The 16784-nt window shown below is 39.5% G+C and overlaps 1 protein-coding gene across 1 annotated transcript; it reads left to right on the forward strand.

Moving 5' to 3' along the window:
* Positions 1–439: 439 nt before the first annotated feature.
* On the forward strand, positions 440–16528 carry cyth2 (cytohesin 2). The gene is made up of 12 exons (XM_005472607.4): positions 440–641; positions 5204–5354; positions 6527–6593; positions 6679–6797; positions 6882–6962; positions 7194–7306; positions 8066–8214; positions 8302–8413; positions 9472–9548; positions 11728–11799; positions 11890–12044; positions 12224–16528. Exons 1-12 carry the CDS (start codon positions 575–577, stop codon positions 12309–12311), a joined length of 1251 nt encoding a protein of 416 aa, XP_005472664.1. The 5' UTR covers positions 440–574; the 3' UTR covers positions 12312–16528.
* Positions 16529–16784: the final 256 nt, after the last annotated feature.

Below are 16784 nucleotides of genomic sequence, written 5' to 3' on the forward strand. Positions count from 1 at the left end.
ATTAAATTCTTCATGGCACAGATTCAGCAAGGTGCAGGAAACATTTCTGAAAGATTTTGGTTCATATTGAGTTAGAGAAGCAAAGCTGAGATGGCTTGGATATTAGTAGAGGAGATACAGTGGAAATATTGGACAAAGGATTTTGAATTTGGAGCTGCCAGGCAGGAGGAAAAGAGGAAGACTAGAGAGATTCATTAATGTAGTGAAGTAGGATGCAGAGGGTTGGAGTGACAGAGGAGGATACTAGAGGTAGGTTGAGAAAGAAAGCAGCTGAATGAAGCAGAAGACTTATTCTAGAAATAAATCGGTGAAATTATTTGTAGGTCAGCTTCCAACCAGTAGGGTTTGTTGTGCTTTAATGCCAAGTAAAGCCTTTAAAAATAGCTTTAAAGGCGAGGCACCTTATTTTGAAAAACAGCTGACCGGAAGTGTACCGCTTTAAATGTCAGACACTACTTCCGGTGTCGCCACCTCCTTTGTCTCCGGCCCAAAATTTCGACACCAGTGGTTGTCTTTTTTTCTCCCGTTTAGTTTTGAGGATATATTTATATATATCCCTATTTTTTGACATTGAATGACATTCGACTCTGAACTATTTATGCCTAAAAGTAAAGCGCCAAAAATGGATGACCTGGACTACAGTAAGTAGCTATTCGCACAGGCTATCTATCGCTAGCCAACTGTGGCTAACAGTCTAGCTTTAGTTTATTAGCGCAGGTGAGAACTCAACGCATTTAGCATTTAAATGGAAATAAAATACCACGAAAAAAAGGGTGAGAAAATTTTGTAGAGGTATGGGTGTACATGTTTACAATATTACAGTTTGAACTAGCTTAGGAAATGCATTATGTTTGCATGAGGCCATTTAAACATTGGTCGTTTCGGTGTGTGATAAAAGCTAACTTTTTAGCTAGCCACGGTGGATTGATTTATAAAACCCTAACTAGCTTTTAGACTACACAAAGGCTCGAAATAATGATATACTGCGTTGAAAACACCAACTTCTTTAGGTAGATAGTGTAGTGGATGCTGTTGTGTGGATCACGGCTTTGATCCAGGCTGTGGGCGTGGTGGTGGTGCACAGCAGCTGCTTGCTTTGCAGAGTAAACACTGCTGCTTTGACCTCTAGGTCAACGTTTTCTACAGTAAGCCCTGCTCAGATAAATGCTGTTATATTTATTGTAGTTTACAGAGCTATTGATTTAGTCCGAGGCTGTAGCTTGTGGTGCTGCTTTTATGTTTATGCCATATAGCAGGTGATTATATTAATGTTTTCACTTTAATATGTCTAGTACAGTGATAAAATACAGTTAAGATAAACCTCAGACATTATCCCTCTAAAAGTCATAAATTTGACTTTTAGAGGGAAAAGTGACTTCATCTCTAGAATATGCATATATGTAGCATACATGTACGTATGTTTCATAGCACTGTCTGTTTCATTAGCACTGACTTTATTTTGGATATCTACAGTATTGTAAAAAGTCACCCCTTAGTTTTTTTAAAGCCACTTAACCCTGATACATAAATCTTTCAAGCACAAGGCATGAACTAGTGTTACCTACACATAACATAACAAATTACTTAGAAAATAGCCAATTTTAATTTTGCAAAAACATATTATTTTTTAATTTCTTTAGTTCAATTAGTTGATCCATCTACTCTTCGCTCAAGCCTGGTCTGAGTGGAAGGATGGCTGTCAAGAAGCCATTCTTAAGGAAGGGAAATGGACAGAAAAGGCTGAGGCATAAGAATATTTATTCTTCCAGTATAGGAAGAATATTTGTAGCATACATATACACAAGAACTGGACTAAAAATAAATGACAACAGGTCTTATGGAGTAATGAATCCAAATTTGAAATTTTTGATTTAAATCATTATTATGTACAAAGGTAGTCAGGAGAAAGGTACAACAGTGAGTGTCTACAGCTGTACATCTGTCAAACCAGATGGAAGCCTTTTTTTATGGTTTGTCGCTGCATTTCAGCAGGTAGTGTTGGGGATCTTGTCAAAACTGATGAAATTGTGATTGCAGAAAAGTATCAGATTTTGATCCATCATACAATAATATCTGGAAAATTACCAGTACCATCTGGCAACAGCTCGATTGTTCAACATTACAATGATCCCGAACACACTGTCAGTGTAATAAGAGCATACCTGGATAGAAAAAAAAAACATAGTAGGACACTCAGTCATGGATTGACCTCTCAAGAGTCCCAACCTCCTCATTAATGAAGCAGAGAATGTAACAAAAGGCAGCCAACATCCAAGATGAGCTGTGAGTGTCCTTCAAGAAGGCTGGAGAATTACTCCTGAAGACCACTTAAAGAAATGAAAAGAAAGCTGCTCAACAGAGTTCAGGCTGTGTTGAAGAATAAAGGTGGCCATAACAAATACCCACTTTCAAGCCTGTGAGAATTGTACAAACTCCCTTTGACGTGAATACTTTATTTCAGTTTGTTTTTACATGTTTCAGTAAATCACTGCATCTATCTCCTAACAAAATGAAGGGTGACTCAAGGCTCTTTACACAGTACTTTATGTCTGAACTGGGTGCAAAAAAGGCTGCTTACCGGAAGGTTATCATGTTCAGTTTTATGTGAAACTGTTTTATGACTATCATGTTTTAACTTTATTTTCATTTTGGAGCCTGTCATTTGTTGTGCTGTTAAGTTGTAATCATTTTATTGAGGTTTATAAAACATTTAACACTGCCCATGAAAACAGCTTCAGCAAACACTGAAGATTATAGGCTTCATAACATTTTAATTTATTGCAGGGATGTTGTTATTTAGTTGGCACTTATTGAAATAGGTTAGTTGTATAAACAGACTTATAGTTTAATGTAACTGTGGCATTCGGAAACTAGACCTGCATTATTAGTAAGTAACTATTTTTGTCCAGCCATTGGAAGATTATGGTTTTAAATGGTAAATGGCCTGTATTTATATAGCGCTTTCTAGTCCCTAAGGACCCCAAAGCGCTTTACATATCCAGTCATTCACCCATTCACACACTGGTGATGGCAAGCTACGTTGTAGCCACAGCCACCCTGGGGCGCACTGACAGAGGCGAGGCTGCCGGACACTGGCGCCACCGGGTCCTCTGACCACCACCAGTAGGCAACGGGTGAAGTGTCTTGCCCAAGGACACAACGACCGAGACTGTCCGAGCCGGGGCTCGAACCGGCAACCTTCCGATTACAAGGCGAACTCCCAACTCTTGAGCCACGATCGCCCGTTTTAAACCTTGAAGACAACAACTGGGTTTCGTTTTCTCAGTATTTGTTATTTTTTAAATGTCAGATAGGCAGGACAGCAAAATGCACAGACTTCGGTTATGTCAAACAACACAGACATTGCGACAAGTATAAGCAAGCCAGTCATATTTACTGGGAAGTTATGCTTCAGTGGGAAATCTACACTGTTATCTATGGCGTAACCGTAAACCCCTCTGAACATTGCATTATAACCCAAGTTGCACCTCCCTAGAAATGTAACTACATGTCGGGTCAGCGCAGCCTGGAGTACTCGTTATTGGCATGGTTTGCACTGTGGATTTCTCATGTGCATTTCCACATACTTTTTTGCGGCAGTTTTTGATTTAATCAGTGAAAGAATAACCATCATTGCCTCAGTATATGAAGAATAATTATAGCATCAATATCAGGACTCACAAATGTCAGCAAATTTCTTAAAGGGGAAGAGAAGAAGTGAGAAAAAATAGAGGGGTAAATATGATTGCCTCTGGAGAAAAAACTGACCACAACAATAAGCAGGGACCAAAATAACTCCCAGCATTTTATTTGTTTCTATCAGCTGGCACTGCATGTAAAACACTGGGACACGATCACATGGTAATTAATGCATCGGCACCACAGACAAGGATGCTGGCAATAATATCGATCACTTACACAGGTCGCTTTGTCGGCTTTGCAAAGATTCCCCGCAGAAATCTAAGGGGTGACCGTCCTATCTGTCCTGGTCGTTGTGTCCTTGGGCAATACACTTCACCCTACTGCCTACTGGTGTTGGCCAGAGGGGCCGATGGCACGATATGGCAGCCTCGCTTCGGTCAACCTGCCCCAGGGCAGCTGTGGCTACAACTGTAGCTTGCCTCCACCAGTGTGTGAATGTGAGAGTGAATGAATAGTGGAATTGTAAAGCGCTTTGAGTGTCTAGAAAAGCGCTATATAAATGCAATCCATTATTATCATTATTATTATTAGAAGTCTAAGTCAGGCCGTTTGTGCTTTTGTAGTTTAAGTCCGTATATTTTCCAGGTGTTAATATTTAACACATTTTATATGCAGTGGAAATAAATTATACTTCATAATGCAGAAGTCAAGTCTTGATTCCTTGTATGGAACTGGTCTAGCTTTAGAGGTTTGATTCTGGTCACATCGAGTGATTTTTCAAGGTGAGTAGTAAAGCAAGATGGTCATTCAGTGTGATGCTTACTTCTTGTGGATTTATGCAGTTCTTATTTCACTCCCCCCAAAAAATTGGCACTTCTCACAAAGGGTTTTGCTTTTTTTAAGTAGCCATTTTTAAAAACTACAGAGAAGTGTACTTCAGCTAAAAATAAATCTTTTTGTTTAAAAAATGACCAGAATAACAGGAAAATGCATGAACTTCTAAGTTTGTCTAAATTATAGGCAGTGCAGTGGTGCTTATGTTTGTAGTCGCCCCTTTTGCATAATGGAAAACCCTGTTTGTATATCACAGTGCATTGCTATGAACAGAGTGTAGATAGAAAGGTGTACCACTGAAAATAATTTACAGTGACCACCACAAATGTACAAAAGTACATTCACTTTTTAGTGGCAGCCAAAATCTCAGAGGAGTCAGCTCATCACCCTGAAAATTATGTAATTACATAGGTTGATAACCCAATTAATATCCAAGACTATTTTTGTAATTTTTCTCTTTTATTAACCAAGCTTTTAACTAATCAGTGCTTTACCAGGGATGGGCTTGGAGCAGTTACTCTGTCATAGTGTAAGAAGCATTTAGAGATTTAATTCTAATTTAATCTGCTTTATTTTAGGAGTCAGTCAGCGGAGCAGTGTTAATGCTGTCGTACATCATATTTATGCCACTGTTGGAGACAGCGTTTGATTGGGATTGTTTGGGCACAGTTACCACTTGCTATATGTGGAGCAGTAGCTGACTCATTCTTCTTCTTTTCCCTTACAGTCCCAGTAGACCTGAGCCCAGAGGAGCGTTCTGAGCTGGAGGACATCCGTAGGAGGAAGGGCGTCCTGCTGCAGGAGATCCAGAGGCTCAGAGAGGAGTTACGAGAGGCAATTTTAGAGGTAGAGGGACTGGAGACAAGCACAGAGGGCAGGTAATAAGAAAGCCCACATCAGTTACTCTAAAAAACAAAATGAAGAGGAAGTGATATAAAATAATCATACAAAAGCAAATGCTTTTGGAGTAATGAATCACTTCTCTTGTATATATGCTTAAATGAGAAATTTCATTTTCTGTCATGCATACTGTTAAAACTGTGGATGCTCATATTAAACATGGCCTAAATTTCTGGCTATGAGCAAAGCAGTTCGACTCACCTGCTGTCAAACCTGTTTGTGAGGGTAGCCAATTAGAAGAAACTGAAACTGTTTGCTTCAGATGGTGGAGGAGCTAAAGGGTTAAACCCAGTTTAAGCCCTAACCTTATGAACTGAATATGTGCCTTTTGTCCTGTCTCACACCTCTCACCCACAACCGGTTGTAGCTGATGGCTGCCCCTTTCTAATCCTGGTTCTGCCAGAGGATTCTTCCTGTTAAACGGGAGTTTTTCCTTTCCCCTGTTGACAAGTGCTTGCTCACATCTGTTGCTGAGACTGTTGACGTTTTGTCATTATAGGGTTTTTTACCTTACCTTGGCCTTAAGCAGATTAAGGATAATGTTGTTTTGTTTTGGACTGTATAGATAAAAATGAATTGAACTGAATTATGCTATTGGAATGTGTGATTATTGGCCTTTGAAAACTATTCTAACAATTCTTGGCAATTGAAGGACAAAAAAAAGGTGTTTTTACTGACACGTGAAAAAGATGTTAGTCTTTTTATAAAACAAAATATCTCAGATTCACAGGGTTAAGACAAATATGGATTGTTTTGAAATGTAAATCATGCAAATCTACTCGTGTAGAATCTAAGAATAGAAACAGGGGCTGAAAATATGTATAAAACGTCCACTGTGCCTGGAGTAATATTCTTTAATAGCTATTCTGTTTTAGTGAATGATTGGAGTAATTGTTTCCCTTTAAATCATAATTCTAAAAAAATCTTGATTTCCTACACATAGCTTTTCTAGGTGAATGTCAAGATTTTGCATTGGTGTAAACTTGCTTTTCTTGGTGTATTGAAGAAAAATGTTAGTGTTAATAAGTTAAACAGTCTTGGTACTTGGTGATAGCTCTCATGGAAGTTTGTCAGGATCCATTTGTATGAGAAGCTTTGATTTGATCACAGAACAAGTTAATTATTGCCAACACATTTATCTTCTCTGCAGTAAAACTCTACAGAAAAGTAGGCATGTGGCAATGGGAAGGAAGAAATTCAACATGGATCCTAAAAAGGTAATACCTCAAATATTTAAACAAGTGCTCAATGTGTCTCCTCTAGATTCCTTGGATTGTGACTGACTTGTTCTTCTCTCTGCAGGGCATTGCATTTCTGGTGGAGAATGAGCTGCTCAGACACACTCCAGAGGACATTGCTCAGTTCTTATACAAAGGAGAAGGCCTCAACAAGACGGCTATAGGAGATTACCTCGGAGAAAGGTGCAAGGCGTTGACATTTCTTCTGTCCCTTATCTCTTGTCTATTTAATCAGCCATGGATAACTGTGACCTCTATGATTTGCAGAGATGACTTCAACATCAAAGTCCTGCAGGCTTTCGTTGACCTCCATGAATTTACTGATCTCAACCTCGTCCAGGCCCTCAGGTAACCCCTGTCCACTGTGTATTTTTTTTGTGTATTGAGGGAAAAAATAGCTTCAATTGTATCAGGCATCCTCTGGTGAGCAGCCTTAGTCAACAATGGAAAATCCCACTCTCGCTCTCACCTGAGGATGCAGATGGAAAAAGGTTATGAAACAGAGCGGCAGCGACTGTTTAGCACATTTTTTTTTTTTTTCTCTCTGATTTGACCTAAACCTTGACCTGTTTTCTGCAGACAGTTCCTGTGGAGTTTCCGTTTGCCTGGTGAAGCTCAGAAGATCGACAGAATGATGGAAGCCTTTGCTCAGAGATACTGCCACTGCAACCCCGGTGTCTTCCAGAGCACTGGTAAAATAAACACACAGTCGCACTGCATTTCAAGTAGAATAGGTGATACTGAAAGCTTGTCTTAAATCAATTGTTTAGTTACGGTGTGAGTGAACAATTGTTGTTTTTGAGTTCTTTGAATTCCTGTCAGTGCAGTTGAAATGGAAAGTAACGTGAGGAGTGGCCTTCCAGAATATGTGCACCCATGCAAACAGTTTCTGTCTAACGAGAAATGACCTGATATGTCAGCCCACAGTCGTCACTGCTCATTCAGGCAACTTCACACCTGACAGTAGCTCTGAAGAGTTAGCAAAACATTAAACCCAAATTAGCTGATGAGTTCAAACCTAAATAAGCTATATTTATTTTTTGCAGTTACAAAGTGCTTTACATAAAATAATATAACACAATAAAAATACAGAAAACTGTAAATTATGAAAAACTGAATAATACGTAAAACATGCTAAACTATTTACCGATGGAAACCCTTGGAGTAACCCTTTATGCTTTTTCCTGAAATGAGTGCTTTCTGTCATATTTCTGCAACGCTTAAAGAACAAAGTGACTGGGTTTGCATCAGAAGTAAGTGAGGCTGGTCGCTACCTATGCAACCACCCTTGGAAAAACCCAGGAACTATTTAAAATGTTGTCAACCCTCGTCTGTATTGATATACACTGAGGTGTCAAAACTTGGTATTAAAGGGGTAAGAAAATACACTACTCTGTAGGTAACATCGTTTGTGTGCCTTGAATGTAAACATATGTCTCTCCTGTTCACAGACACATGTTACGTGCTTTCTTTTGCCATAATTATGCTGAACACAAGCCTCCACAATCCCAACGTTAGAGACAAACCTGGAGTGGACCGCTTCATCTCGATGAACCGAGGGATCAATGAGGGGGGAGACCTACCAGAGGAGCTGCTCAGAGTACGATCAACCCAGCACTGCTTTTCTTTGTAGATGCAGAGAGATGTTTATTCTGTGTTCTTATGTTTCTCTTATTTTTTTCTTCAGAATCTCTATGAAAGCATTAAGAATGAGCCCTTCAAGATCCCGGAAGATGACGGCAATGACCTGACACACACCTTCTTCAACCCTGACAGAGAGGGCTGGCTTCTTAAGCTTGGTACGGTGTTTATGCTGTGATGAGGAGCACTGCTCTTCATCTCTGTCTCTGTCTCTCTGTGTGTGTGTGTGTGTGTGTGTGTGTGCGTGTGCGCTTTCAAAATGTCAGGAGAAGGGTCGTTATAGTTAACCAAAAACTAGATGTAAAAGTAAAACTGAGAAGAAAACAAAATGAAAACAATTTTGTGAACTTGCAAAAAACACTAAATTAAATGAAAATATAGAGGAAATATCCTGAGTTATAGTATTTGCTAATTTTCCTGATAAGACATTGATGGGCATGTTTATTGAGACTTTAGATGTCTACAAGACTGTAAGTTAACTGCTTTTAAAAAGTTCTGTTTTATTGTAATACCTGTACTTATGTTCCTAAATCTTACCTCTGCCATACAATATCCCTGCTATAATACTTTATAAAGACTAAAACTAACACTGAAACTAATAAAGACTAAACTGGAAACTCAACAGAATTAAAAACAAAAACTACACAAAATAAAATGAGAACTAATTACAAAAAAAATAAACTACAGTGACTCTGGTCAGGAGTGTGCATTGCCACTGAGATTTTAAAGTGATTAATACTGTATGCTACTGTACTCTCTGCTAAGGCTTTGTGCTGTGATAAACCTTTCTCTTTGCCTCCAATAATCAGTTCAGTGTTGTGGCATAAAAAAAAATGCCATAGCATGACGGTGAAAAAGAAGACTCACTTTCTTGTGTTATGGCAGCCTTAAAATCTGATTGTTTTCTTTTGCATGGCGGAGCTTGTCATCTGTGTGTCACTAATATGATCTCCTTTTCTTCCTCCTCCTCTGTCTCTGTTTTGTCCTCTGTCTTCCTCCAAATCCTCCCTTTCCTTTTTTCCCTCTCCTTCTTCACTGCGATTTCCACCCTCTACTGCCGCTGCTTGTTTTCTCAGGAGGTATGTACTGACAGAGTTATTCAAAAAGTTGTAGACATCGATTAGCCGCGTAGATTTCTGTAGATTGTAGAAGTAATACACATAGAGCTGCTTTTGCTGTCTTGCCACTCATCATCATCAATGTTTTTGTGTTTCAGGGGGAAGGGTGAAAACCTGGAAACGTCGATGGTTCATTCTCACAGATAACTGCCTTTATTACTTTGAATATACCACAGTAAGTCTCTCTGTCCTCATGCAGTGTCTCAGTGGATGTAAACTCTGCAAACAAGTCTGGATTTCTGGTGTTTATTTATAGCATGGGTAGTATTGACCAGTCTTGCTGGAGCCATAGACGATATAAAAGATGGATCTATCCTCCATGACGTCACTCATTAGTTTTTAAATTCTCATTGAGCCTCCAGCTGGAATTTTTTGACTTTACCATCTTGGTCTTTTTGGATCTAACTGTTCAATGGCTAACAAGCGATTACCCAGCAATCCTTGGATAAATCCTCCTGCCTTTGGGTGTTTTCATGCCTTTACTGTTTAATCCATTAAAATCGTTCACTTTTTTACTGTGTCTGAACCAAAACAGCTGCACCTTTAGAGGAGGTAATCTTTGTCCAGTTCTAAACAAACTCGTGATTCGTGCTCAATCTGACCCAACTGTGAGGCGTATGCAAGTTTGAGCTAAACACATTCCTCTAGGCAGGTATGCTTTGCATTCTGGAGCACCGTATGGCATTACAGACGTGCAGAGTAAATGAAACTGTAGCAACTACAACTCAACACCTGCTACTTTTGTTGCTCCTACTCCAGTTACATTTGGTTTGTAGTGACACGTTTTGGTTTGTTTTCTGTTTCAGATAAAAGCAAACCACAGGTAGATAAAAGTCGGAGGTTACAAATTCATCAGCTGATCCAGTTCAGAGTAAACAAATTAAAAGTGTGAAAACATCCTTAGAATGAACAAAATTTACAAAATGGACTTGAGGTTTTATTCATTATGACCCTAAATGAGTGACTAAGCCCATAAAGTTAATTGGAAGGTTTTTACTGAGGTCACAGAGCAATGAAGTTCTTTACTAAGGTTTCTCACCATATGTCATGCGCACATTGCTCATGTGCTGTCTGCCATATTAGACGTGACAGTGGCTGGCAGTGGTTCCCAGAGGTTGCTGGGTCTCGCTGGGTGAAATCTGTTGTGTTACTTGAACTCTAGCAATCATTTTTCCAGTGACTGCAATCGACTTTCAATAACCGGTCAGGAAACAGTCAGTTTTTTTCCTCACGACCGGTGAGGGTCATGGACCCTTTTCTAGGCCTGTGTGACTTGTTTAAAATAAAATGAGTGGTAGATGTAACTGGTTGTCTTGACTTGGATTTCCATTCGCTACCCCAGAAACCCAAATAATAATCACTGTGAGAAGCTAACTTCTCAGACTAATGGCTTCGAGACTGCAGTGAATGTGACGCACTTGTTTTGGTGAGGTACAAAGGTTTTTGTGATCAGTTGAGGTAATTTTTGAAAACTGCAAGACTTGAAAATTTAGTTGTGAGTGAAGGAAGAGCATGTTGCTTTGCTTGAAGCTTGCTGAGCCACAAAGTTAAAAAGTAGTACAGAATAGAATAGAATAGAATAGAATTCAACTTTATTGTCATTGCACATGCACAGGTACAGGGCAACGAAATGCAGTTTGCATCCATCCAGAAGTGCTTTAGCCGTGATATAGATATATTACAATATATATTAGCAATAATATAGATGTGTAAGTATATTACAGAAATGGGTCTATTATGGTATGTTATCATGTACACGGTGTGAAGTATGTTATGAATATTCTATAACTATGTATGTACTCACTACAGTATGTACAGGCTGTAGTGAGTACAAGCTATGTACAGGCTATGAACAGGATATAAATATGAAATAAAAACTATACAGAAATCTGAGATATACAGTTATACAGAAATGTGAACTATGCAAGTTATAAACAGTTGTAGGATTAAAAATTATCATATGTACAGAATGATATTTACACAGAACTATACAGTAGTGCAGTTAAGATAAGTGAGATATGTGGATAATTGTGATAGTGATGAAGTGCTAGTGGTTGTGGGTGTGTGTATGTTCAGTCCATGTGTTTAACGTGGGTCAGATGTCAGGAGGCAGAGTTCAGGAGTCTGACAGCTGCGGGGAAGAAGCTGTTCCGGTACCTGGTGGTCTTAGTCCGGAGGCTCCTGTAGCGCCTCCCAGAGGGCGCTACAGGAGATGTACAAATGCTAATCTAAGAAAAAGACACGTGGTTGAGTTTAAAGGTTTTGTTTGTCATATTGATTCCCAATGCGGGAATTCATCATAAAACACAAAATAATACCCACAAATATTCATTAACTCATGATTTTATTTACAGGACAAAGAGCCACGAGGTATCATTCCCTTGGAAAACCTTAGCATTCGAGAAGTAGAAGACCCAAGGAAGCCTGTAAGTGACCATTTTTGCTAAACAGTGTGATGAACAGTATTTTGCTTGAAACTTTCAAAACATTTTTCATCACCTTTTTTCTTCTAACAGAACTGTTTTGAGCTGTACATCCCCAACAACCGTGGTCAGCTGATTAAGGCATGCAAGACGGAGGCTGATGGGCGAGTAGTGGAAGGAAACCACATGGTGTACCGCATCTCTGCTCCCACACCTGAGGAGAAGGACGAGTGGATCCACAGCATCAAGTATGTAAATGAAAAATGTCAAAGAAAATGCGGTTAGTGATGAAACAGCAGGAAATTCTGACCAAAAACTTGATAATCTACTGTTTGGGAGAATTTATTTCCTTTTTAGTACTTTCTGTTGGGTAAAAGTTAAAAGGTATTATGTATCTTCTATCACTGTTTATTTTTCATCTCCTCAGATCTGCCGTTAGTGTGGATCCCTTCTACGAGATGCTTGCTGCCAGGAAGAAACGTATATCACTTAAGAAGAAAGAGGAGCAGCCATAGATCACGCCCTTCGCTCTCTCCCTGTCTTCCTCAGCTCCTTCATCCCTGCTCCTTCAACTCGTTCATAAGTTTTGATAACCCCTCCTCCTTATCCCTAAAAGCCGTCTCTTCCTTTTATGAGGACTCTTCCTTGCTGCCCTGTCTGCCAGACTTTTGAAAAGCCACATTCAGAGTGAGAAGCTCACCCTGTGTGGCTGCCTCTTATCTTGGTTCTTACACTACTGCTGTTACACACTACAGGCGTGTGTTAGACCATATTCACACCAGTGCTGATCATCTCTAAAACACCTTTTTTGGCCTTTAAGCCACACTCATTATACTTGGTAATGAGGGACCTGAAAAAGCTAAGATTAGCTAAGTTTGCACCTCACAGGAACTAAAAGGTTCCTTTATGCTGCTGGTTATTTGTTTTACTAAACACCTGCAAACATTTGGGAAGTTTGATGTTTTCAGTGGAACTACTCACACAAAGTCTTGGAATCCGGCACTTTTCTCATGTGCATTTGAGCTTTAGAGTTTAAATTCAGTAAGTAACAAATAATGACTCACTGCTTTGTGACTGGCTTGAACTTTCAGACAGTAAGGCGGGATTTAGACTTCTGCAGGGAATCTAGGTAGAGCCTACGGCATAACCCATGTAAGCAGCTGACGTCTTTACCGGCATTTACGCTTCTGTAACATGTAGCTGTGTCCCAGGGTTTATATGCTGCTGGGTCCCCACTGTTTGCTGTCATTAGTCTTTTTGTTTTTATTAGGGGTAAACATATTTGTCCTTGTAGTTTTTCCACTTCTATGTACATTCCCTCATACCCATGCCGATAGTTTCTGTAATTTCTCATTAATGCATCGACCCGATGTATAGTTACATTAGTAGGAAGGTGCACGTCAGGTTACGCTGTAGGGTTACACATGGGTTTGCAGTAACGGTGTAGCTACAGCGCAGATTTCCCACTGAAGCATAAATCCCCAGTATCACCACCAGTATCATTAAGCAGAGATCTTTCTGGGGGAGGGGGGTATAATAATGCTCGCGCGACTTGATTTAGGCCTTGATTTTCTGTCTTGATCTCTGCTGATCTTGTCCATTTTTGTGAGTCTTGCATTTCATCACACAAACCCCCTACAAATAGCAGCGAGTTGTTCAACACAAACACTCTAGGCTGGCTTGAGCCCCTACTGCATGCCTGTTGGAAAATAACTCTTATTTTATTTTCTTTTTTTGGCACATGTAGTGGATTTTTGGGAGGTGATCTGAAGACGCAGGTGTGGATCCAAAACCAATGCAACAAACATCTGTCAGAGATTTGTCTGCATTAGTGTGAATGTGGTCTTTTTCAGGTTAGAAGTCCTCTGAACCTAAACGAGACATTGCCTTTCTTGATTGTGCATACCCTAGACAAAATGTGAATTCACTACACAAACACTAATACGTCTAAAGTTGAGTTAGTGGAGTGAGGATGGAAACGAGTGATTTCAGATGACTAACTTGTTCTCATTGCTTCCTGTAGTACTTGTAACAGTTTTACATTACTACTCGTCCACATTTGGGTACTGTAGACACGTCATTACTGTACATTAGCACAATATTTATATTTCCAGGTTACTGTTGATCATGAAGTACGGTCGAGTTGAGACAAGCATAAGCAGACAGCTGCGCGGTTAAGCTCACTTAGACAATATATAAATGTTCTTTAGCATGTTTCTCTAACATGTTTGAGCAATAGCAGAGTAGAAAATCATAGTACCAGTTTGGAGGCTTGTTAACAAATCCTTTATACCACTGACACTGAGCGGTTAGCATCATGTTCTCGCAGATGTAACGTTATAGCATGCCACACATCATTTTCAGCACTACAAGACGAACATGTCTGACATCAAACTGTTAGAGTCGGGTCTGTCCGCTATAGTGAGTTTTAAGGAATCACAAAGGCAGCTCATTACAATGTACACTTTTTGTAAATAGATGTTAGCATATTTGTTTACAATACACATAGAAATGATTTAATTTATTCTTTTGTTTTGTTTTTTGTATGAGCTACTGTTTTACTGCATGTCGATAAACTGAGGCGTCGGTCATAGATCTGATGCATCACTGATCATGCTAGTGCACTGGTTTGAGAAGTGTTAGTGTTTCCTGTTGACTTGGAGAAGATTTAAAATGGAAGATTGTTAATGCAAAGGTTTATGACCCCATTCAGTTGTACCTTTTTTTGAGAGAATGAAGTTTTGTAGTCTGATTTAACTCTAACCACACACTACATTATTTTATTTATTGCTGAGTAAATCAGACCCAGTAAAGCACAAGCAGAGATTCGGTCTTAGGCTTCGGTTGTTACACGATCGAGTCCAGATGAAGTGTGAGGGAGCCGTTTACAAACCGAAGCTACTGAAGACTACAGTGTTTTAAAATGAAGAGAAGCGAGACGAGAAATACTTCGAAATATCACATAGAAACATTTATATGTAAAGAACAAGACTTTTAGATTTGTTTCCCGTCGTCGATCTTAATCTAGTAGTTTAAAGAATTGGCGCTTTAGATGGCAGAGAATATGTTTGTTAACTGCACTTTATCGATGTTAGCATTTTGGAAAACAGTACTCTAAAGCAGGGGTGTCAAACTCCAGTCCTCCAGAAGTTTTGAAACTTTTACATGTATCCCTGTTGCAACACATCTGGAAAAATTAGTAGGTCATTAGCAAGACTATAGAACTTGACTGCATGCTGAGGTGGCAACCCCTAACCCTTCCTCAAGTAAATTTAAATAAATGCTAAGTGTTTGGGAAAAATGTACTTCTAAATGTCCTTTAATGTACCATGTTCATTTGCTCATGAGCTGCTGTAACATGAATAAAATGGCTGAACTGCCACCTTAGCATGCAGTCAACTTCTATAGAGTCTTGCTAATGATCTGCTAATTTTATTCAGGTATGTTGCAGCAGGGATGCATGCAAAAGTTTCAGGACACCGGCCCTCGAGGACTGGAGTTTGACACCCCTGCTCTAATGGAGTGTCTGCACAGGAAGCAATTAAGAGATTATAGAAAGTGAACGACTTTCAACGATTTCAAGGATGTTTAAAAAACAACAACAACAACAAAAGAAAAAAAAACCAGGTGAAGCAAAGCAGATGGATCCAGAGGAAAAATCTTTCTTTCCTGAACTGAACTGAAGCTACCAGTGAGAGCGCAGGATACCGGTGATTGACATAGAGGGTTACTCAGGATTGGGGCCACATTTCCAGTGATGTGAATGCTGTACCGGTCTGCTGTGGAGAGAGAGCTGAGTGTAAAGATGAAGGTGTCTCAGGATACACTGGGGAGTTTATCTCTTTATGCTAGCTGGGGAACGCCGCCTCGGTGTTCTCCTCGATCAGCTGAGGGAGGTGACTGGGGAGAGGGAGGGATGTTTGGGTGTCTCTGCTACAACGTCTGCCATTGAAACTTGATCGGTGGTTGGGTTACTCAGGCAACCAAATCCCAGAGTGACCCGAAATGTTCACTGGTCAGCTTCAAAGAGGTGCGACAAGCATATCATTCCCTGTTTTTACTGCCAGGTTGAATGTCAGTCACCGCTATCCTGCAGCGTTGAAAGAGTCATCTGGGATCCGCCCACTTTGCATCATCAGCATGTTTGGTTATTTTTTATTTTTCCCTGGCCGTAGTCGGGTGAAGTCGTTGAATGTCACTAACTTTCTGTGGTTTCTGATCGCCATGTCCCTGCAAATTGCTTCCTGCGTAGATGCAGTTTAATATGCTGAAGTGTGAACTGTGTCGATACAACACCTCATCAGTTCCAGCTGTGTAGCAGCAGATGTTGATCATGTTGCTTTAAGCTGAATGGGGTCTTCCCTTTTATGATTCACCCTCCAGGGTGTCACTTTATCTTTCATGTTTGTGCTTCTTGTTCATCACAGAGACTCTCTGTAGGCCTTCACTTTCTGGGTATTCTTGAAATGCAAAGTTGCCAAAAAGAATAATAATATTTTCATTCATATTGCAAGAATGAACACTAAAGTGAACTGAATGAAGCTGGATCACTGTTTCTGATTCCTTTCACCCCAGAGCCGCCACCTTCAGAAAACGTGTTTATTTTGTATTTATTTATTTTTGTTTACTGTGAGGTGAAGATGGATAGATCATCTGTAAATGTAGCAAAAAGGAAAACCGTGATACATTGGTGCCAGTAAACTACTGTGTAACAATAAAAGGTAAATGGAGATGAGTGGTTGTTGTGTTTTTTGTTTTTCTGAGTTATTGATTGAGATTTAAAATTTTAAAAAAAAGATATCTGTGCTAAATTTCGTTTGAATTTTATTCATTTTACTCTGATTTAACCTGGAAAAAGGACTATGCAACAATTTAATCTGAAATGATGACACACAACAAAGTAGCAAAACAAAAATATACATTTATACAAATATAAAATATAAAATCATCACTGTTATTGCAAGTCAAACAGCGATAATGTGAGGTCT

This window comes from Oreochromis niloticus, linkage group LG11 (genome assembly GCF_001858045.2).
Source record: "Oreochromis niloticus isolate F11D_XX linkage group LG11, O_niloticus_UMD_NMBU, whole genome shotgun sequence".
NCBI lineage: Eukaryota > Metazoa > Chordata > Actinopteri > Cichliformes > Cichlidae > Oreochromis > Oreochromis niloticus.

Excerpts from the sequence above, each read along its gene's own strand:
- cyth2 (XM_005472607.4), top strand. The coding sequence starts at position 575 with ATGACATTCGACTCTGAACTATTTATGCCTAAAAGTAAAGCGCCAAAA. Across the intron at positions 6,963-7,193 it reads AACCTCGTCCAGGCCCTCAG|ACAGTTCCTGTGGAGTTTCC; the intron begins GTAACCCCTGTC and ends TGTTTTCTGCAG. Across the intron at positions 9,549-11,727 it reads ATTACTTTGAATATACCACA|GACAAAGAGCCACGAGGTAT; the intron begins GTAAGTCTCTCT and ends TTTTATTTACAG.